The sequence below is a fragment of the Coturnix japonica genome, chromosome 9, assembly GCF_054131305.1.
Source record: "Coturnix japonica strain WE chromosome 9, WE-NBRP24, whole genome shotgun sequence".
Lineage (NCBI taxonomy): Eukaryota > Metazoa > Chordata > Aves > Galliformes > Phasianidae > Coturnix > Coturnix japonica.
Genome location: NC_140671.1, coordinates 5,657,368 through 5,681,664, shown reverse-complemented (window position 1 = coordinate 5,681,664; position 24,297 = coordinate 5,657,368). Strand labels below are relative to the sequence as shown.

At 40.1% G+C, this 24,297-nt stretch overlaps 1 protein-coding gene across 2 annotated transcripts; it reads right to left on the bottom strand.

Moving 5' to 3' along the window:
• Window positions 1-577: 577 nt before the first annotated feature.
• Window positions 578-24,197, bottom strand: PTPN11 (protein tyrosine phosphatase non-receptor type 11). Of its 2 annotated transcripts, none has more exons than XM_015877781.3 (16): window positions 23,999-24,197; window positions 19,611-19,733; window positions 18,319-18,513; window positions 17,025-17,217; window positions 16,046-16,162; window positions 15,467-15,580; window positions 12,596-12,692; window positions 11,950-12,029; window positions 11,667-11,825; window positions 10,151-10,282; window positions 9,279-9,433; window positions 8,791-8,858; window positions 8,257-8,408; window positions 5,467-5,579; window positions 5,178-5,279; window positions 578-4,070 (listed from the first exon to the last, which is right to left on the bottom strand). In XM_015877781.3, the coding sequence occupies exons 1-15, from the start codon at window positions 24,010-24,012 to the stop codon at window positions 5,210-5,212; spliced, it is 1,782 nt and encodes a 593-aa protein (XP_015733267.1). In that variant the 5' UTR covers window positions 24,013-24,197; the 3' UTR covers window positions 578-4,070; window positions 5,178-5,209. The 2 variants fall into 2 exon arrangements, with proteins under 2 accessions (XP_015733267.1, XP_015733268.1); XM_015877782.3 differs by having other exon boundaries at window positions 5,182-5,279.
• Window positions 24,198-24,297: the final 100 nt, after the last annotated feature.

Here is a 24,297-nt window from a genome sequence, read left to right as displayed (position 1 = left end):
TATCCAAGCCCAACAAAAAAAAAGAGAGGCTAATTCCCACTTCAGCTTTGCAGGTGTTCCACATCAAGTTCAAAAATCAGCCAAGAAATAAGGAGGGGCAGCTTTCTGGAAGGGAAAGCAGGCTGGAACAGGACAGACAAGCCTTGCCTGAGTCCATGCACAGGGCAAGAGCCAGAGGCAGCAGCACATGGACCTCTGGCCAGTGCTAGGAACACAAGGACACATACTCACATACATCATGCTTACTAGAAGCTGTGCTCCGCTGGTTTTCAGGCAGGACAGCTGCTTTCTTCTACAGATCTCATCATCACGACTCACAAACTACCATCTAGGCCTGTACACCATCACTTCAGCCTGGGAGCTGGAGAACAGAGTCACTGACAAGTCATCTTAAGAAAATTATGTTTATTTCTTTCTTCCTCCCCCCACCCCCCCATTTCTAAGTTCCGTTGTTTACAGATAGGCTTTTATTTCTGATAATATAGCTTCGCAGCAATAAAAATCACAACGCAGCAGCAGAGCAGATGAACTAAAACCCATAAATACCAGCACAGAAAACAATGGACAACCACCAATATTTCTACACATGAACTATTATTTTTAATGTCACATTTTGACAATTGTAAATGGTCTACAGAATGTATGTGGGCAAAAAGGCAAGAAGCAAGAATTTGGAAACACTAAATGTATGATAAACAGCGCATTATCAACATTGACATGATTCACATCAAATCGATGACATCCTAAACGTATTCCTTTTAAAGGATAGAGATTTTTTTTCAATAAAATATTACAATTTCATTTAATACTCTGGTACAATACTTCATACACTGCAGGAAAAAAAAATGCAAGGCCTACTCCACCTAATAAGATCCTTTTTCATTAGTCTTTAGTACTGTAATAAAAAAAAAATCACAATAATGTCATAAATAAACAGGCTTGAAATTATTAATTACATGTTTCGCTATTTAAAAAGGGAGAAATTGAAACTTTATTTGAAATTGTGACAAACCGAAACCTGACAACACATCTTAGTACCAGCTGTGATTTCTTCCATGGTTACAATTAAAAAGGAAATGGGTTTTAGGATTTCATTAGCTGTATCCTGGTTAACTGCGTTTCAGACACATATCTTAAGAGGAAAAAAAGTCCAAGTTTGGTCAGGATTAAGAGCAGAACCAGTCAGTCCTAACAAGGGTTAGCTGAAATTAAAGTGTATGCTATGAAACATTCAGTAAAATGAAGTCTGCAGCAAATTCATGCTGGCATGAATCATTGTGCCTTAGGATCGGGTTAAAGTTTCCCTTGTGGTATGAAGTCTTCCCTAAAAGAACACTTCAGAACTGCATCCCTTTTCCATTCCACTGATACAGCCACAGCTTGTAGATCAACACACAAGATTTCTCTAAAAAGCTCACTAGAAATACATGAAACCCACATATTCACTTATCTCCCTCTAAACCAAAGGACATTTCCTTGCTTCATCTGCAATAAAAACCCACCCATCGTTCAAAACAATTCATTTTAATGCTCCAAGAACGATCCCTCCTCTTGCATGAAGGGCAGGCAGGTTTTCTCTTGCAAGGTTTCCCCTTTGGCATCCAGCATGGTCCAACACTCCAGTTAGAAGCACAGTATTTATCCACAACCTCTCAGATTCTGTTTCTCCTCATCAACATTCTTCCACAGTATATTCCCCAGGATTAATACACATTCTGGAGTAAGAATTCCTTGGCTCCAAGGAGAAGAGGGAAAAAAAAAGGAAATCCTACAGTGGTAGCTTCTAAACAGCTAAAAATGAGGTTATAAGAGGCAACCTTATGTTGGCCACATAACTGATTGCTGCTTGTAGAGGTCAATCTTTTAAGACATCACATTAACAGAGTTCAAAACAGAGTTCAGAGTCATTCAGGATCTTTCTCTGGTTTCTTTCGACTTTCACCATGACTTCGGTTTGGTACAGAACATGCATTCCACCTTGCACTAAAATATGAAGTGTAGAATTTATTTAACTCCACACCGAGTTTTAAACAAATATTGAGATTGCCGTCAATTGCTCTATGCAAATACCAACACCTCGAGCTGATCTCTGTTCAGCAGGATGAAGCTGTATGCAATGCAGGGAGACAGGGAAGGAGGCAGGCAATGCAGAACACATCTCACTACCAAAGGAATAGATTTCTCTCTCATCGTGACAATTTCGGATGGAGAAGGGGAGTAAATATTATGATTAGGCTATAAGGCTATGACATTAAAATGCATTACAGTATGCTGGTGACAGGAGTTCCAAAGAAAGAGAAAAGAAAACCCAAAGCCTCAGAAGACAAAAAGGACAATAGGCAAAGTAACAAAACTCTGCTTAACATTAAAGAAGCACCTTCATTCAGTTCAAACAAAGCGTTCAAATATTTGATTTTGCTAAGCACTCTCAGGAAAAAGGTAATGTAATCTCCCACTTAACCTTTCATAAAGCTGCATTAATTACATTCCAAGCTTTAGCATAATTTCACTAGTAAGGCCAATAATGCAATTTCATTGGCCCTGCACCATGCCTACAGCAAGTTGATGCAGTGCTCACCATCTGTACACAGTGTACAGAAATGGCAATAAATCCTTAACCATGAAGTCACAAATTCCCCAGGAGCACAGGGGAAGATGTTGGTGAGACACCACCGGTACCTACTGTTAGGGACTGGTTTTGTCACTAGTGCACACAGCTTTAAGGGAGCTTCTGGTCCAGGAAACAGGACAGAGCAAACCAAGTGAAGGAACCCAGTTACCTGGCAGCTCAACATCAGCTCGTCATTCTATAGTCTCTCTCTAGAAGAGGGCTCCGTTTCATTGACATCAATCAGAAGTGGTTTCAGACAAACGTGATTTTTAATCTAATAGGAACAGCAATTTCAATGCAGCTCTGAAAGGCACTTCAGGTGGAATGGTAATAAACTCCTGTCTGATGAAACAAACCAGAACGAGCCTGCTGGCCTTGCTGTCCATTCTGCCCTTTTCAACCAAGGCAACTTCAGTGGATAACCAGCTTCCATGCACTGCTTTCCCCCACAAAACTTTAATTTAGTCACTTACACTGTTGTAAGGCCTTACTAAAACAAAACAAGAAGGCCCAGCAGCTTCCATCTCCCCAGGAAAAGGGAGAAGAGGCTTACCTTGTAGCGAGGTAAGAGCCTGCATAGTGGGTTACTTGTTTCACTCTGTTTTCAGTATGCTGTTAAGGAGTCAGCATGCAAATTTTAAAGTTACTCAAACTCAGCATATCCAATCTCTTGCTTAATAGATGAGCACAGACAAATGAACAGAGATAGTATCCTCACAAACCACTAGGCCACCATGCCTTTGGAGAGATACAGTAAATTTCTATTTAGGGTAGAGAACATGTAAAAGAAATTTCCTTTGATAAAGGCTATCTTACATAATTACTCAAAAATAGCTCAGTCAGCCACTCAGTTAAGTAGTAATCAAAGCTATCAGTTACCACAAAAAGCACCTTCATAAACTGCTCACCCTTATGAAACTCAGTCTGAGATTGAAATGTATTAGGACTAATTTTACCACGTAGCTGATTCTACTCACACCGGTGATCCACAGTTTTCAATCAAGTATTGTTCCCATCATTATTTTACATTAGCCTAACAGATTTATCCATATCATCGTTCTCCCACCACCCATGACAAAGAAAAACCCACAATGGCTCAAATGAAAAAAAAATATATCCACAAAACACCAAAACCGACTAATAGCCATATTATGAAACAAAAATACTATTTAAAATAAAAACACATGGATGACAGTCCAACAGCTTGCTGGATTCAAAACTGACTCTACAAAGTAGTTGTCTACATTGTAGATAGGATTTCCTTTTATTTGGAAAATGAGCAATTGTAAATCAGGCATTGGAGAGAAGAGATATAAACTATCTTTAGATGGTCTTAAGTTTTGCCTACTGTTGAAGGATTAAAACCGTAAATTAAAAAGGTACCAAGCCTTCAGAGTTCACCATTCATGTGAAGCTTCTTCCATCTCTTTCTTGACCTTTTTAAAAACCATATTCATTTCTGGAAGAAAGATTAAGAGCTATTTAGTACAAAATAAGACAACACAAAAATAAACTGACAGTTTGTTCTTGTTCTGGCATTACACAGAAGTGTTCACATTTGACTCAAGAAAGCCATAAACACAACTGAAAATCTCAAATCTTGATTATAAGCTGCATGGTACTTCAGCATTAGAAGATGAGAACATGTATTTGAGATTGTGGACAAAGTAGAGTAAGTGTATGTAGAAGATAAGATCGTAGACTGAATGGATGAAGCATACATACAGTTACTAAGAGGAAAGGGGGAAACGGGATGTCTGAGGCTATTAAAAGCACAGGGGCAAAAGATGATGAAAGGCTTTAGGTTAGAATCCAGGAGAAGTAAATGACTAAAGAAAGGACACCTAAAATTTGAAGCTATTCTACTGCGGTATTCACAGCCCATTAACCACAGTTAAACTTATTAGCCAATAACCAATAACTCAATTGACTGCATATATCAAACCATAATAGCTACTTTAAAATATAAGGAGAATCACAGTTTTCTCTTTCAGTAAAAACAAGGATTTAATTTTACTAATATGAACACAGTAGGACCCTAACTTTGAAGACTTCTGTCTGACATTAGTTTAAAATCTTCAGTAAAATGCTATCATATTAGATCAGTTTCACTGTTTTCTTCCAGTATCTGCTCACAAGATACAGGCACAGCAGTAATCTTGCTCAGTACATCTTTACTGAGGCTGAGCATTAGATTAAATGTTCTTTTAATCTTTTTAGATGAACAGAAATCCTTAGCACAGACCAGGAGCGAAGATCACTTAAAGACATGGAGTTCAGGCTGCAGCTCCCACTCACCATATAGAACACCCATCTCCTGAATAATAAAGACCTCCAACCTATGCCACTGCTGAGTCAGGGGAATAGAACAAACCAAGCTAATATTTTACACAGCTTTGAGAGAATAAATAGATATAACTTGATCAAAATTAGCTTCCGAAATTTAAATTCCTTAAGGGTGGATGGATTACATGCATTTCAGGCATTAGAAAGTGTTGTTATAGTCTGGTTTGGTGTCTGTTTTATTCCAGGCTGGATATGCATAGTCACTTTTGAACACACATACCTGCCTTTGCACTGAAGTCTCTGTACATCATCTCATCTGAAACTTTTCTGCTGTTGCATCAGCCCCACATTTTCATATACTCTAGCACTATCTTCTCTCATTCTGAAATAAAACAAGTATTCAGAGTCTGAGAAAACCAGGTTTGTACACTTAATAGTATAAAACAACTTAGTTTAAGAGCAAAGTATATGGCAAAAGTCCAAGAACAAGTTTGTATGGTAACTCATTCAAGATCACCGAAGATGAGCACCATTCAAAACTTGCACACTAGCAACAGAAACTAACTTACTCTGGACACGTTGGGGTTGGGGTACAGGGTGGAAGAGGGCTCTGATCCCCACTTGTCTGGTCCGACAAAGAATATTTAATGTTTGTGTATTCATGACCTTTCCTCTTACTTTTCTGTGAAGCAAAACACAGTGGAAAGCCAGGTTTGAGCAACTAATAGGAAAAAAAAAAATCATTGAAGGAATATGGAAATTACACACATACAAACCAGATTTAGTGTTTAGAAGGGTTTAAGCTATGAACACTGAAGAACCCCATTCCATAGATAACACACAATATGGATAGGTCCTAAAGCTTGGCTTTATTTGTTCTAAGACCTGAAAAGCCTCTTGTTTCAGTACTCCCCTTCCCACCACCACCTCCAGCAGAACATACCAACCTTAAGAACCAGGACTCATACACAACCTTCACCTCAATAGGCAGAAGAAACCACACTTCATTCTTTAATAGACAGCAGCAGCCAGTGCGCCTCCCACTGACCTTATTCCCATCACGGAGATGTGGCCAAACAAGTAACAATCCTGTTTGCAAGATCTCTAATAAAACATCTTAGGCCATTAGATTTGATATAAAAAGAACTCAAGCTGTCATTTGTATTCTGCAACATATGTTACAAGCTGCAGCCAATTTTGCTGGCATTCATCTAAAGATACTGAAGGCTCCAGCAAACAAAGCTACACTAGGAAAGACAGAGAGATGACTTTTCTTTGTTTCCAGGACAAACATTCACAACACATACATACGCTGCAACCTACATCTAAATCAAAGCTTCACATTAAAAGATTTTACAGAACACAGTGTTTTTGTTCCATTTTGTTTTTTAAACGCTCCAACAAGTGCTATATAAGAGACCTGAGTCAATCTCACAGCAGAGATTGGTAGAGTCCCTGAGGAGATCTGGCTGCTGAGTTTCCATTAACAAAGCTCTGCACTGCATTTTAAGTCACAGTTTTTCAGAGTGGTCTGAGATTTCAACATTTTCTATCGTTCTGCAGAACTTCTTCCCCTCTCAACCTCCCATCTATTCCTTACAGACCCCTTCGACCACAAGTCCAGATCCATTACTTAGAAAGCTGAAGCTATCAATAGGATTTAAACAAAATGCAAAGGTTCTGACCAGAGCATTTAACAGCCTCATGAGTACAAACCCCTCTCCTGTCAATAATATTCTGAAGCACCAAATCAGAAAAGATTATTTGTGATCTTTTTAAATTGCATAATGAATAGCAGCTTGAGGTGCAGATATTCTGTACTGTGAAAGCAATTAAAAGCAATCAATCAGTTCTTCTATTACTTAAATAGAAAAACCAAGATTAAGTATCTTTCTGGCTTCTCTTCTTTCAGCTCGATTCACTGTAATGATCCTAATTCATAATAATAGAAATGCAACAGAAACAACTTGTCTCTTAGATGTGAAAGACTACACACATCTCTGCAGGAAAAACATAGCAAAACAAATCCAGATTCCCTTTTCCCACACTCATAGGATGACAGGCAATATCCAACACAACATTTAAGTCTAGGAACTCCTGAGGCTCTCAGCACTGCAATGCAGAAGGGAATGCTAGCAGAGAATCCAGGGAATTTTTTCTCTGAATACAAAGAACTCATGTCTATGTGAATGGATGCAGCTATGTGTCCATACCCATTGCTTCAGCACAGCTGTAAGTGCTACATTATATCATATCTTTATTTTTTCCTCCAGGATGTTACTTCCTATACTCAAAGTGTTGCTTTTATCTGAAAAGTATTATTGTGCTTTATTCCTGCATCTGCCACCAGCCTTTAGGTTCAAGAATTCATGATGTAAAGCAATGCTCTATTGCAACTTCAAGAAACTTTTATTCTCACGCCTCTTGAGCTAGTAACACAGTAAAGGATGAAACAACTGATCACTGTAAGAGAAATGCACTGTTCCTCTCAATACCAAAGTATAATTCAAAACCACATTACAGCAATCAAGAAGTTACAGATCTACTTTATAAATGGTGGCAGCAGAAAGAGACTATATTCAAAAGCTGAGGATACAAGGCTTGTGCAATCACACACAGATGTGAGGAAGCTCTAAAGTGAAGTGAAACAAGCAAGCCAGAAAAAAAGTACACCTGAGGGATTTCATGTTCTTCTCTTTGAGTCTAATCAGCATCAAAGCACACAACAGGCATCCTGGGGAAAAGAATAAAGACTCCATCCTCTGTTGAACGGTGCATCTACATGATGCTGGCAAATATAAAACAAGTTCTGTCACACTCCAAAGAAGCCAGAAGCCACACGAGAGTGCCAAGACTGAGCTGGCACACCCTACCTCTAAAATAGGGCTTAAATCTCACAACTGGCACTGAACTAACAATGAACATACGGCTTTCCACATCTGCCTGATGATCTGCGTGAGTTTATCTCCTGAGCAACAAGGCAGCAGAAGATACTGAAATTCTGAAAAAGATAAGTCCCAGATGACCAGAAAAATAGAGAATGAAAGCAATAGTGGACAGAAAGTTAGTTCTTTATCACAAAACCATGCATCTTCTGTACAAGATGGTAGAATTAGATGGTACCTGAACAGAAAGAAGTGTGGAGGGGTGTCTTGCAACTGTCCTCACATCCCAAGCTTTTTCATCACATGCTTTACAATCCTTCAGATCAATATACTTCATTCCACATAACCTAACACTCAAATTTCATTGCCATATTGGCAGTCAAGTCTCCAAGTCACAAGCAGCAAATGAGCAACTCTGCTCCCTGCTCCAGTGATAACATATTCCTACATAATTTACACTTCAGATGAATATACCTGTTCCTCTTCAATCCTGCGCTGTAGCGTTTCAATGTAGTGCTGCACTGCCATGTAAATAAATCTGTACTGTGCTTCTGTTTGAACCATTCCTGACCGCTGTGATCTCACCATCTGAATGGTCTTGGGAACATCAATATCACAGTCCACACCTGTGAAGTAAAAATAACCATGAGGTTAGAAGCAAAGTAAACTTTGCTTTTGGAGAGATTGGTCTCCTCTATATACAATGAACAGACTGACAGCCACATACTCATGAAAGATTTAAACAAATAATTAAATACAAATATTAAGAAAAATAACACAGATTCCTGGCTAATCCTCAGCTGAAAGTTTTCATCATCCTGACCTAGAGCAGGATTTCAGCACTTTGATTCCAACTAAGAAGAATGACAGAGTCCCTTTTATGCTAAACAAGTACTCACTCTAAAACAATACTAGAATCCTCTGTCAACATTTCTATTGTTTCTACTGTAATGCTTCTGTGACCTATGTCAATGTCCCAGCAGAAAACAAAAGGCTGAGGACACCTACCTTTTTCTCTGATTATGTCAATAAGAATATCAATCACAATGAAAGTTCCTGTTCGTCCAATCCCAGCACTGTGGAAAAGAACAATGATAATTTTGCTGTGAGAAGGCACTAGAACACTAACCTAAGTTAAGAGTACAACACTAAGCAGCATTAGATTTCCAGTTTCCAGGTAAAGCCAAACCAAACTACACAGACAAAAGAAAACAGAGGCCTATATTTTCAGAGAGACAGAAGTAGGCAGAAGTCACAACAGCATTTTCTGTATCTTAGTGTTTATTAACAACCTTGGATCAGACAGAACTAAAAGATCAAATGTTTCCTTGCCTTATTGAAAACAAAAATTCAGACATTAAAAATGAGGAGTGATATCTTACAGGAGGTGGGATGGTAGACTAGTATTCCCATGATCCCAAGCAATACATCAATAGATGTAAAAAAAAGAAGCCAACAGACCTCCAGAGAAGCAGAAGCATTCTGCATCACTGTACCTGCAGTGGACCACAACTGGTCCTGCATCAGAAATGCTTTCTTGCTTATGGTGCACCTCCTCGAGAAAGTCCAGTACACCACCAGGATCACTTGGGACTCCATGATCAGGCCAAGTTCTGAAATGATATTGCCAGACTGTTCTCTCTGTGTTCCCCTAGAAGGAAGACATCAACATGTGAAAAAAAATCCTTCTGATCAAAATTCAACTAAGAGCATTACTTCAGCAAAGTTGAGTCAGATCAGAAGGCAGTGTACCCAACCCTTCTACTCAATATCTGTGGCACTACAGCTCAGTTAAAGAAGGAAAGAGTTTTTCTTGGCCTGACAAGTCAATCACACTACCTGCTCCCACTGTTCCCTCTTTGTCTCATTTAGCGATTTCCAATATTTCTGTCTCACCTTTAGAAGGTAAGGAAAAGCTCTGTTTCTTAACAACAAAGTGCTGTTCCCACACAAATTCACTGCTTCCTTCCTCATTTTACATGTCTTCACTTAAGAGCTCTTTCTAGATTCTGGACTCCCATACAACAGTTCCTTCTAGTACAACCACCTCCACGAAAGGGCAGATAAATGCTTAGCTAGACTAAAGTATGATTACTTAAAAGCACTTTCATGCTTCTTTCCAGACTTCCTCAAAGCTCTGCAGTCATGCATCTTCTGCCAAAACAAAAAAGTGCTCAGGTATAAGAATCTTCAATTAGCCCAAGGACAAAGGGAAAGATGCATGGAGCTAAAGCTGGAACTTCAAAGAAAGAGTCAAGGCTCAATTTATTCATCTTTTAGTGCTTTTATTGATTCTGCAGAAAGAAGAATCTGCATTTTTTTTTACTTGCAACCTAGATTAAAAGGACAGAGCTACTAACATACTTACTTGCCCAACTTTAGAAAGCTTAAGTTCTCTTAGCGTGTAGTCATGTGCTGCGCTCTCCTTAACGTTCCTCACACGCATAACACCATACTCCTTTAAGGAATATTCATCAGGCCAGTACTTGACACACTTACTCTGCAAGATTCAAAGCAAACAAACAAGACTTTAAAGAGTAATCCACAAGAAGGCTGCTTTGTGAACCGCTGAGCACTTTCCTGAAGTTTTCATTTCTGAGAACATCTAAGACAACACCAGCACCAACTGGACAACATCAAATGACACATTAAAGTATGTGTGAAGGGAAAGTTTCTTTTCTATATCTCAAATAAGGAATTATTTCAGGAAAAGTGGTACATGCAATCTCTCCTTTCAGCAGCTTTCATGATTTTAGTACCAGTTTTGCCTCATAGTTGCAAAGCCCTGGGATTGAAATGCAGTTACCTATACCTCCACCCAACTATTTGTTTCAAAATACGAAGAATTTTCAGGGGAATGCTGCAGCTCCATATGCTGCTCTAAAATCAATACCTAACAGGCTGCAAAACAAACGCAAGTCAAAGATATAAATCATTTTTAACAGGAATGCAGCTTGGACATTCGCTTTTTCATTGCTTAGAATCAGGGAAAAAACGGGCTAACATAGCTCTAATTCAATCACCAAAGCAACACAGAACTGCTCCCTTTGACAGACGGCCTGATGCATCTGTAGGCTTCGACATTTAGAGCTTTCAGCATGCTGCTTCTCTCTCAAGGTTATCTTTGGCCAGGGATGTATTCTACACACTGAAGGGTGGCTTAACCTATTACTTCTTTAATTTGGTTCCTGCAACAACAGCTCCTGTTAGCCTCGTGAAGGCTAACACAAAATTAGATGAGAAATATAGTGGGGAAGACAGATGCAGCTTCCAGCAACAGCAAACAGACCAAGCACCAAATACCATAGAAAAATATTTCTTATTAACAGCACCTAGTGCAGATTTACAAGAATATATGGGAACAAGGGAAGCTTCTTCTGCCAATAAAAGATACAGCATAAGATGCTTTGCTGTTGTTACTTTTGCCATTCTTTCCCTATCGCTGATTAAGTAACCAGACATAAAAGCATTGTACACAGCCAGAGCACACAGCAAAAAAAAAAAAAAAAAAAAGTATTCAACTTTTATGAACAGGGAATTTATCCCTTTTCAAATAGGCAGAATATTTGACTGCAGCACCCAGCTTTCCAGTGTCTCATTCCCTGAGTATTCTCACAATGCAATGATTCACATTCAGTAGCTAGAATTTAATCAGACAACCCTTACAAAAGGGAGGTCTTGTGATGCAATAGGAGTGCATCCTCAATTCCCACAGGCATCAATTAAGAACATTCAATACCTTACAGAATTAAGCTGCAAGTATCCAAAGACCATGATGGCACACTGCATTTCAGCATGTGAGTCAATATAACCAAGTCAGTTTAGATCCCACTTGCACACAAATGTTATGACTGCTCCAGAGACCAGTATAATATTGTTTTTACCTTTCCTCTTTCAACTTCTTTTGTTGTCATAACAATAACTCGAGAATTCTCCTGAAACACCATCCTCCAAAAATCATTCACTGTATTCTGCAGGCAACCTTGAGTAGCAATGTAGCTTTTTTTTGGCTTTGTGTTGTTGCACTTGGTTTCAAACTCAGGCTAGAGACAAAAACAATTTAAGAAATGGAGACAAATGCTCATTTTTAGAAGACCAACTTGGATTTAAAAGAGTAAGTAGGCATAGGTTGTGCCTGCAAGACTCATTTAGGTGGGGCATACTTACCATAATAATATTAGCATTGATATAGTCTGAAACAGGTTCATTTGGATCACCATCATGCAGAACAACTCTGGTATGATCAACTGGAAGAATATATTTATACATTAAGCAGTTGCATCCTACAATTGTGAGCATACAGCTATTTTTAAACATTCAACCAACAGGTACAATTCTTCCTGTTATCAGAAAGTGCTACATTGTGAAACTCTGCAAATCACTGCTAGAACACCCATCCCTTTTTCTGTTACTTAAAACAAGTTTCCAATCCATAACAACATAGATCACAAAACAAGTGTTTATCTGAATCAACGCAAATGGTCTCAAACACTGCTGGATTTGCACTACTCAGTTCTGTACCACAAATTAATCCTCTTAACTGTAAGCATTTCAGTTTGCCAAATGAAAGCATCATATCCCTAAACTGTTAAGTGAACGCTGCAGATAAACATTACAGAATCAAAATATCTGCAACTATAATGAGTAAATGTTTGAACACAGACTGGAAGCTATATGGACTAATACTGACAACATAAAAGAAGGACTTACCACTAAAGAGAAGAAAAAGCACAATGTTAAATTAACCCAGTCTTTTCCAGCTAAAATAATAAAGCACAAAAGTAATAGGCTTACACAAGAAATCAGTACTTACAGGGTAAAATGTTTTTGTATCTATTTTTGTTTTTGTTTTCTTGTCGCTGACCTTCTTTACGGCTATAGAGGAGTTTGCATTCTTGCTGCTGTAAAGTCTGCACAAAAACAGCACGAATAACTGGTGTCAGTAAAAGCACAAAAAAGACAAAGACCTGTTATAATGTTTCATCACTATAGAGATCCGTCCCTCATTCAAATGAGGACACTTGATTATAATAACAATCAACAGTCAGAGAATCGCTGGTTTACTCCATTCAGGCTACATACAGTATTGCTTTCAAAGTATGAAAAGGCACTGACACAAACAGAACACAGGTGTCAAGATTCTCTACCTGAGCTGTACTGGATTCCTCTAGGCCTTACTAGCTTTATTCCCCTCCTTCAGCTATTGCCAATCCAAAGCAGTGCCGCTGGAAAGCCCCTAAACCACATCCCTGAGATCCTTGCAGGCTGCAGCCAGATAATCTCCAGGCAGCCAAAGGGGAAGAAGGAGCTTACAGAAAACCCACCAAAGCACACCAACATAAGCAGCTGTCTCAGCTTCAAGGAAAGTGAGAAGACCTTCAGCTGTTAGAAGCATAATATTAAGATATTCTTTCCTATTCCCTTCAAACCACAATAGGATAAGAATATTCAAAACGCACATATGGCATTCGAAAGCCAGAAAGCAAATTAGCACTGAGTGCAACAACAGTACTTTGTAATTTGTGCCTTACTTTTCATAGAAAAGGTAATTAACCCTCTGAGTGAATCCTTTTCACAGACACAGCTGCTACAAAACTGGCTGACAAATAGGAATGGGTCAATACACCCAGGAGCAAAACGTGACTCCCTTTCTCCCATTGACACAAGAACATCTCACTAAGCCTGTACAGCCAAACATATTTTTCTCAGATTCCTCACATTACCATGCTGGTGGATTGGGGAGGTGTTAGGTAACTACCTACATGGTTATCCATAAATCATCCTAGTGCAGAAGCAATAAATCTGCATGGGGATTTTTCCCGTTGGCAAGGCCCTAATTTCTCAGTGTCTGGTTCCCAATTAATAATGACAGGGACAACAGTAATTCCATACCTCATAGCAGCACTGCTTAGTAGTAAATCCACGTACTTGCAATGAAGCAAAGGGGACAACGACCTCAGTGATTTTGCTCCAAGTTTTAATCTCAAAAGCAGTTTTGGTCTGACTAAAAGAAACACTCTGCCTTTGAAAGCTGCTCTCTTCACTAAGATCACCTTAATATTCCTCCACAGATTACTTTTACTTCAAAGTTCAGGCATGTCAGGCACATTTGCTCACTTCTATTTCAGTCTGTGTTATCATTCCCACCTCACTTAGTGACCTTGGACAGTTAAGCTCATCCTAAAGACAGGGAATCCAAAGAACAAAAGCAAAACAGAGCTGTGAGGTTTCACATACATAAAGCACAGAATGTGTATACCCATAAAGCATGTCTTGTCTGCATTAAGCCCAACTCTTGCCATAATGCAAAAATCTTTTAACTGCCATTATTACAGAGTGCCTTTATATAATATTAACACTTTTGAGTCTCTGCAAAGTGAAACGCCAAGCAAAGAACCAAAAGCTGAACTTTGCTAGCAGGTTAAAACATGGAAATAATTGTGTTGAAACAAGCTTCAAACACCTTTACTTCACACATTTAATGGTTACTGCTTTGAGCATCCCTGAGGAAAGATCCACGAGCAGCAAAGACTTCTAGCAAGCTGGCTACAAGAGGTACACAATGCAACAATAAATCTGGTACAGGAGTCCTCACTTTCTCTGTGCCATTCAAACACAAAGCTCCCCAGTCACTTTCCAGAAGTGTTACAAAGACTGTCAACATTTCTGTCTGACACTTAACAGGACAAGAGGCACATTCTTCAATCTGCCTAAAGACAAGTAATTTACAGCTACCATCTGGACTGCCAAAGCACAACAGGGCATGAAGAGCTCCACAGACAGCCTGGAGATTGCCCCCTGCCTCCTCCCACCATGACTGGCAACCATGGCTTACCTGAGATGAATGAGAAAACATGGCATTAAAACTGCAGTGTTCAGGCTAAGAACAGCTCTGCAGTTCTTGCTCAAGGCCAGATAATAACATGAGAAAGAGGAGGAAATTCAATACACTGTTTATAATTACCACCCCTACCAGCTGCAATCTCACTATCCTACATTCCATCAAATTCATACAGAAATTTGTTATGTCTTTGTAAAACTCAATGGTTTTATTTTTCAACTCCCACTAGAAGTCTCAGTGCAGACTGCAGAGCTAATAAGCATGTCTGACCATAAATGAGTTTCTTCAAGAATGGCACTTTGCAAATCCATCACTTATCAAGATTCTCAAAATAGCACAGCCAAAATCAGACCCCTTATCAAAGATCTTGGATCATAAGACTTCCCAGTTTCCTGTTGCCATCTGCTGGTAGAGTTCTACAATTCACTATGAAGTGAGTGATACAAGTCTCTCCATTATAACGAAGTCACAACCAAAGCCATAGCCATTTTGGCTATGATCATCATATGTGCATGCAGTTTTTAAGTCAATCCAATTGTAAGAAAACTGTGAGGATGCAGCAGTCATAGAGACAAAAATAAAGGAAAGAATTTAATTAAAGGAAAGTAATTACCCCTCAGTTAGGAAAAAGTGCAAATGTTTGAATCATTTTATTAACAAACACAGGAATGGAACTGGTAGGTTTTAACACATTATGTGCGTGACACGGGAGAAGGAAGCAAAAGCTGGGATCTCAAGTAATGGAAGTAGAGCCAAGCTGTTGTGAGGAAGGTAGTAACAAACCTCTTTGAGTACCATAGAGATTCAATACCATACCATAACACGGGAAATACAATGAAGTACCTCAAATTCTTCCCAGAAGCCCTGCTTGACTTTATCTGTAGTCTCTGCTAGCTTGCTTAGCTCTCGTACTCTGCTTTCAATCTCTGCAGCGTTAATACGGGTGGTATTTAGGGGCTAGGAAAGAAAATAAAACGGTGACAACTGAAAAGACAGTTAAAAAAACACAAATTCCTGACACTAATGTAGGCAATTCTAAGATCCAGGACTTCACTGTTTATACATCTAGTGGCAGTGAGGGAAGAGAGGAAGGAAGTACGGAACAAATGCTTTTGGATAAAGTTTCACAGTTGTTCTTAATAACTTGTCTCATTTGTGAGCTAGTCTTGCAATCCCTATAGATCATAATGAACTTACAAGAAGTTCCACGCAATTACAAAGTCTGTTCTTCACCAGCAGCAATAAATTATTCCAATTTAGGCTTGCATGACTTTACCAGTTTTTCATGAAGTTTCCTTCTTCACTGTCATATTTCAAAAGGAAAGTTACGTTGTCACTCAGAACACAAGGACAAGCCCACTCTTCCCCAACAATATGCATTGAAATTAATAAAATCCAGTGGTGTTTTCTCCATTCACTCACCTGCTTAAGTTGCAATACTGTGCCCAAGGTTTCTACCATAGGGTTCTTCTTATAATGCTCCACTAGATCTGTCAGAGAGTCAAACTTCTCCCCTCCACCAACATCATATTTTAGATCCTTAAGAACAGATTGTCAGTCAGCAAAATAAACTTCATCAAATCAAGTCTGCACTGATACAATATTTAGGCTATACAACATAAGAGAAATTCTCTTTCAAACTACACATAGAAAAAAAATCCAGTAAAACTCTTCTGCTGGTAGATGGCAGACAACAAGAAACACATTACGGAGGACAACATCCTCTTTTCTGTCTCTAAACTGTTTCTGCATTTTAGTTTTTGTACAACTGTAGCAATCACAGTTTTACATAATTAAAACAAAAGTTGCAGATTTGAGTATTGAACAGCAAGCTATTGTTACGCACAAAAATATCTGAAGACTATAACTTAAATATATAAAGATGTAAATGATGGACCACTCTATATTTCAAGTGTTCTTTAGATCAAATACTCAGGCTTGTTTACACTATGTTGATCGCTCTCAGATGAGACTTTATGAAATGACAGGAGCAACAGACATGTGGATAGATCTCTGTCTGTCCAATTAGTCCTGTCTTTATATCATCCATACAGGAGACAGCAACACGCTTAAGAAGGTTCATGAACATTAAAAGCTCCATCAGCAAAAGGCTTTAAGACAGACTTCTGATGCAATCAAAAGCAAGTCTATTAAAAGGCACTTGACAGCACAGCATAGGAGGACACAATTCAGTCTGGCAAGCAATCAAGAAACAACACTAATAATTTTGAAGCCATCCAATTAGTCCATTTGATCAACCAGATGATGTATATCACACATTTGGTACCACAGGGAAAAGTGGAAATACATTCATGTTTCTAGTGCAGTGCAGAAAGGCCCTCTTGTAAGAATAAGCCCTCTCCCCTTAGAAGCAATACTGTTAGCTCCTGCTTCATCATACCTGGCAGTGAATCATGACATGTGTCACTTTAGATTTCCCATCATTACTCTCTCCTTTATCATCTCCTGTCCGGACAGAAAGAACAAAGTCCCCAGGGTGGCTTTGACTCTCACGCACGAGAAAGCTTCCATGTTTTCCTTTTTCTGTTAATAGTTTTTCAGCTTCTCTTCCAGAGAGATGCCCATGAAACCACCTTTAAATAAAAATAGACAGCACCCTAATAGTCATTCCAGCCATGGTTGAATCCACTTGGTGTAAAAAGTTATTACAAAGTAAAACACTATATTATACACTGAATGAGTCCTGGTCTACAGAAAGGTTCATAGTTTATTATAAATTCTTGGAAGTGTACGTGTATATAAACACGAGCAATTGCAGAAACACTTCAAAGCAGGCATTTCCACAAGCCCTGAAATTTGCATCTTATGCAAGCTTCAAACAAAGCTTTCACTTGGATCCTGTACAGCAGTACAGATGAATTCCCTGATGTCCAATAAATACAAGTTCTTACAGCAACTTTCTCCTCAGCAGTGGCATTTACTCTTGGTCTGTTACCTTTATGAGGGTACACTTTCCCAGTAACGCTCTAGGAACTTAACACCTTTGAGACCACACTCTCCCATCACATTAGGAACTGAGCAGGATAAATCACATAAAGGCAATAATTCTCCCCACAGCCATTAAATACAGGCCACACTGAGGCACGAGAGAGCTTGTTTAATATTTTCTGTTTTTTTCCCCCCTTTCTCCCCAATTCTGAGAATAAACTGACATCTGCTGGCCACAGAAGTTAATTTCCATCCTGCACAGACTTCCTCAGCATGACAAAGGTTTCAGATGCTCCTTATTAGCCATGCTCATAAAATCATCACAGCATGAGCAATTTAAGGACTTCCATGCCATTTACTTTCTTAAACATACATCCATCACTGGGAAAAATATTACTGCAAGGAATTCCAAGGCATAACAGCTTCAGATAACACTAGGAGAAATTCTATAAATCTTTCTCCCAGTAAAAATCAAAGGGAACTCTGCCCTCTTTTCCAGTATTCTATCATGCCAGGAGGAAAGCTTCAAGACCTATTTTGTTCAGCACAGATTATTTTACCTCTCTAACCAAACTTATTTAGACAGCTTTGCAAATAATCTCACTGAATTCAGAGGGATTAACTTTAGTAGTGACTGCCCTCCTACTAGTGACTACCCTCCCACCAAATAGAAGCAGAGCTTGAAGGGATAGTAGGCACTTATTAAGAAGCACATGGATAGTGAGGTTTTCACCACTATTTCTGACCTTTCTGAAGTAGGATCAGCACAATTCAGTGGATATTTCAACTCTATCACATCTCCATTCTTTTCTTTGAGCTGCCCATGATGTTCCATATAATACTGGACTAACTCAGCCAATGTAGCAAACTTCTCTCCTCCATATAGGTCATAGTAGTCTCCTGTGTTCTGGATCTTGATGTGAGTGACAGCTCCAGTTCGCCTGATGTTTGAAACAAAGAAAGAAGCCACATAAGTCAGCTGATTACAAATAAACCCCTTTTATACCCAGAGTTTTGTTCTCAGAGTTGGAGAAATCCAGGCTTACTTTTGCATCACTTTCCAAATGAAATATGGCAGAACAACTGATCTAGTGCATATTTCTGAAATATATTTCAGCTACATCTTGGTGGCTTGCAAGAATGGGAAGGGGCTGCCCAACAGTTAGGAAGAATAAGAAAGATATAACAATAATTCTGTGGTAAAGGGATTCTTTAAGCCAGCATAAGCTCCAAGGTCCTGTGGTCTCCAACACAAATTCCTCAGAACTCCCCCCAGAGTTGCACTCATAAGCACAATGGGTGGAAGGGTAAGGAAAGAACTCTGCTTTCACAAGACACCCATCAGAGCTTGCTTGCTGCTATTGCTGGTTTTCACACTAATTTCTAGGATCTTTCTTTTAATTAAATGTAAACCATGTCCTGGAGTTTCTGGTGTTAACAAAGTACAGCTCCCTGAAAGAGGCCCCATCTGTTAAACAGGGCCCATTATCTCAAAGGTATCCCAGTTGTACCATTCTTATCTCACCAAACCCACTTTTCCTTTTCCCTTTATCTACTTCCTCTTGCTCTCCTTCCCTTGTCCCTACCGCTACATGTGCGCCAACAGTGGGATAAGTGTTTTGGAATTGGTTTGGAACAGCACCACAGTTGACCTTAAGGATTGACTGACTTCTCCTAAAAGAAAAGAAGTCAGGATAGCATTTCCTCACAGGTGTTTGATCAGCAAACCAGACAATCTCTGCTACTGTCAAATGGTTAGCAAATAGATCTTTAAAGGGCATACAGTAATACAATTACTAATTTACTTCTGCTTCCCCATAACCTTTCTATCTCTGTAATATCTCCAAACTGCAGATTCCCCAAGCTGGAAAGAGAAACTTGGGAACCTCTTCAGTGGAAATAGAGAGGAGAAGGGAAGATAAGCAACCTGTGCATTATTTCATCTCTTACAAAGAGTTTATTTACAACTCCTTCCCTTCTTTAGGAAGGGAAAACAGCACCAAATGAACACCTTGGGAAGAAAGACATTTAAACATACCTAACAGAGAGGGTGAAGTCTCCTGGGTTACTTTTGCTGGGCCGTGCCAGAAAACTGCCATCAACTCCTCTTGTTAACAGTAGATTTTCTGCCTCCACTCCAGTAATATTTGGATGAAACCATCTACATGAGGTTAAAAATAAAGAGAGCAAACAAGTAAATAGAAGAGTCTCATTTCCAAAGTTAACCTACATAACAAAACTAAACAGAACTACAGAGCTGCTTCAAAAACAGTACTGAATTTTGCTCTAAAATAAGAATTTCTAAGTCAAATTCATAAATTACTCTTTATATTGAATTGTTGTTTCTGTATTGGTAAGAGATTCTTTGCAAGTCAAAGAGTTACACACATACACATTCATACTGTGTAGACTACAGTGCTATCAAAGAAAGGTACACAACAGAAACACAGATGGGATCACGCATTTCCCAAGACAAGACACAAAGAGACACTGAAAGACAAACAGGAGAAATACTTAATCCATCCAAAGTGATATCAGACAACATATTAAAGGTTGAAATTTCAACTGAACCTCATCCTTCAGCACACAGATTGACCACCAGCCAAGAAGGGTCTCTGCTTGAGGACAACCTGCTCAGCTACCCAGGCTCCTTCCAATGCCAAGGGCATGGGGTGCTGGCTGCTGCCAGACACTGGACTGCCACTCTGCCTTCTGAACACCACTGGTATTTTTTCACCTAAACCTACCACGCTTAAATACAAACATCAAGGGACCCCATATTGATATTCACCACCCACAAGCGTCCTAACGAGTGACTAATATAGTGCCCTGCCAAAGGAGAGCTGTATATGGTCTACATCTAAGAAGCTCAGTGTCCCCACCTATGGCATTTATTCTTAGCCATTCAGTTAACGCATCTGCGATTCCTCTTATCTGTAATTGAGGAATTTTATTGCTCTCCTACGGAACCGTAAGAGCGTAATAAACTGTAAGCTACACCTCTGTTGCAGATGAGAGAACTCCTTAATGAGAATGATAGAATAGCTTAGGTTAGAGGAAACTTTCAAGATCATTTATTTCCAACCCCCTGCCAAGGAAGGTGTGATTTCAGGCAACAAATAAAAGTAACTAAAAAACTACAACCACCACCACATAGGCCAGGGATAGAGATGCAAACACAGCAACTCAGTGCTGCTTCAGTGGTTCGGTTGGACTTCCATTTGGTGATTCAGTGATCTCCTTCATTCTGCAGCTCTGCTGTGAATCAGGCACTAGGCAGGGAGCAGCGTAAAGGCACATCCACAGCTGCAGGAAGAATATGGGCTGCTCCTCTGCACAGAGGGTTCTCATCTGCTCCAAAGCAAAGCATTAGGGCAAGAAGCCTGCAACCAATCTCACTGCAGTTGTAAAAAATGCTATGCTTAAAAATAATCACATAGAACTTCTAATATTCTAAATTTCATGGTAAATTGCTTTAACAGCAAATAGAGCACGTATCTAATTTTAGGGATATGACTTCATTGCTACGTGGTTCAGCAGCTCCTTCTATCCTGAAAAGCAGACAACATTCGGACCAAACCCTTTACTAAGCCTGTTCCATTCATACACAGCATCTCAAGCAAATATTCTGTGAGTTTTCAAGATTCCAGAATATCCAAATGGGAATCAGGATCACCTATGTCTAACTTCAGAAGTAAATGATTCCTCTTGTTAATCTTTGCTTTTTAACTAATTAAGGATGTCCTGCTTGCACCAAGAAAAGCCAGTGGATGCTGCCGTACCTCAAAGTAGAGATAAAGAAAATCAAACCTATGCACCGTGGGGCTTGAAAAGAATATATTAAAACATACTTCCAAGCTATTACAGCAAATGGAAAAGAATCAATAAATCCTGCACTTATCTAACAGCTACTTGAAGGTCAAGAACAGTTCTCTCTCAATGCAGTTATCACAAGAAACGTTGCACAAACATCAGGACCTGGGATTAATTGATCACTAAATAACGACTAAAGGAGATAGCAATATATTTACCACACTTCCAGCCTCAACATTATTACTTCCATTAGGAGGAAAGTAACAACAATAGCGTAGCAACGTTCTCAACAGCTAATAAGCCATTTCAATACACATGGGATTGTAAAGATACCTTTGCTTATCTCTAAATTTATGCCTATAAACATAAAAAAGGGAGAAATTATTGGGACTAATCCTGTAGATTTGTTACACTTCATCAATCCATGAAGTTCAATTAATATAATACCTTCAATATCTCACTCTAGACCTCAGTGCACCTGGAAGTAGCTGCATAGGAACTGTTAAAAACATGAAATAAACATAGATACATTCCCACTCAAGATGGCAAGAAGTTACAAAGTATAGCAAAAGAAAAGCTACATTGAGACTGAGGGCTTTACTGCACTTTATGTAACTTTTGTTCTAGCAGCAACTCTTCTGCTCTCTCATCCTTGTATTTTTGGCTTTGTGTAGGAAGATGCATTTGTCAGCCACCCCAAATAGAAAAATGGGGGTGTTAGTGATCTCGGTTAAACGGTTCCGGACCAGTGATTGAGATCTCTTCATTTGAAGTGCTGCCATCACATGTGTGCTTTTGAACCTTGTGGCTGCATCCCTTCCAAAACTGGAGGAGAGCGCAAAGGGGGCTGCAAGCACAGATATCAGTAACATAACCCCCATGGAGGACTTTCTCCTATGCTTCCTTTTATAGGGATGGAATGCATTTTAGACTTATTTTCTCCTTTCCTTTTCCAATCTCTATTATGAGCAGGTGCAGAGGCTATCCCATGTGAAGGGCATCACAGGCAAGAAGTACAACCAAAATAAAACCCAGCACACATACATGTAAACCCACTCTGTAATTAAACTGACTGTGCCACCATGCACAGAATACTCCATACTGCAATTCCACTTTGGGGGTTCAGCAGCAGACCATCCCAAGTCACTGATTAGCTTACAAACAGCCATAAAAAGCCAGCAGAAAAGCAGCCAGTAGAATAGTCAGGAGTCATTTACAAAAGCAACGGATATAAATTAAGCAAGAAGCTTTTTGCTGAAAACTGTGACGTGGCACAAAACACAACACTGCTATTCTATCATTACTTTTTAAACAAGCATAGAGTTGCATATAGCGCAGTGAAGAAAAAGTCAGCAGAATCCGTGCTTCACAAGTCCAACAGTGCCAGCAGACTTTTATCAAATTGAAGAGACGGAGGAAAGAAAAAAAATCAATACGTTTTTCCATGCAGTGACTGAGCTTTTCTAATCATCTTTTCAAATGCAGGAGAGATAAAAATCAGCTCTGGGTCTGTGGAGGTGGTGACTGGGAGCTTAATTATTCCTATTTATAGGCCCATCAGCTTCTATTTTTCAGTCTCAAATTAAAATACAAACTTCCATGACAGCAAGAAGGTCAACAAGTGCTTCTAAAAGGCACTACGCACCAGTCCCAGCATGTAGGTAGGAGCAGGCACAAAACCCAACATGCTCTGCAGTACCCACACACACCTGAGATCAAAAAGCTGAGCTCAGCTACAGCCCAACTGAGAATCAACCAACCTCATTACACCAAGGTAAGCAGAGTAAGAGAGAGGACAACCTGGTGTTGAAAAACTCCATGGAATCAGGGAATGGCTTAGGTTGGAGGGAACCTTAATGCCCATCAAATTCCAGCCCCTGCCAGGGGCTGGGTGCACCCCCAGCTCAGGCTGCTCAGGGCCCATCCACAGCCTCAAACACCTTGAGGGATGGTGCAACCACAGCTCCATACAGCACTACTGCAGCTTCACCACACTACAGAGAATTTCACCTGAAATCATTCAGTTAAAACCCATTTCCTTTTGCTCTATTGCTATTAAATAAAGCCACACACACATGCACCCTGCTTATAACACCCCTCAAGCACTAGAAAGCTACAATAAAATCTCCTCAAAACCTTCTCTTTGATCGAGTAAAGGTGTATGTTTGGTGGCCCTGCCAGGCAGGGGGGTTGGAACTACATAATCCTTGAGGTCCCTTCCAACCCGGCTCATTCTGTGATTCTCTTCTCTCGACTGAACAGCCCCCAATCTTCCCTTGTAGCTGAGGTGTTCCAGCCCCCCCTGAACGCACTCCAACAGCCCCACATCACCGCTGTGCTGAGGGTCCCAGGCCTGGTCACAGCACTCCAGGTGAGGCCTTACAAGCTCACAACACGCTCCGTTGCCACTCCTCTATTTAAAGAGATGCGTTAACTTTAAGAACAGCCAGGTTAGACAATAAAAACGGATACAACACTCACCTCACCACAGCAATCTCCCTCAAGAGATTTACCTTAACCCACCCAGGAGAACACAAAGCAGGTAAACACCACACACTGAAGGCAACACCACCCCCCCACACACACCCAACACCGGGCTCACATCCACCTCACCTCCTCGATGTCATTGTGCCCGGCGGGTCGCGGTGCCCCCCCCGCCCCGCAGCCGGCTGCCGGTTCACATGGGGCCTGCAGAGCCCCTCACCCAGCACAGCGCGGTACCCGCGGCCTATGGGCGCCCTGAGAGCAGCGCCAACAACTGCGGCCTCACAGCCCCGGAGCGCACAGAGCGCGGCGCGGCCCGCCTGACGTCACCGCTTACGTCATCACCGTGCGCCACTCCGCCTCATAGACCTACAGGACTTCAATTCCCAGCGTGCCCCGCGATTGGCGCGGTGACGTCAGGCGCCACG

Coding starts and splice junctions, on each gene's coding strand:
- PTPN11 (XM_015877781.3), bottom strand. Junction 12,030..12,595: donor ATACAAAAACATTTTACCCT/GTAAGTACTGAT, acceptor ATATTCTTCCAG/TTGATCATACCAGAGTTGTT. Junction 10,283..11,666: donor AAGAAGTTGAAAGAGGAAAG/GTAAAAACAATA, acceptor TGAATCTTGCAG/AGTAAGTGTGTCAAGTACTG.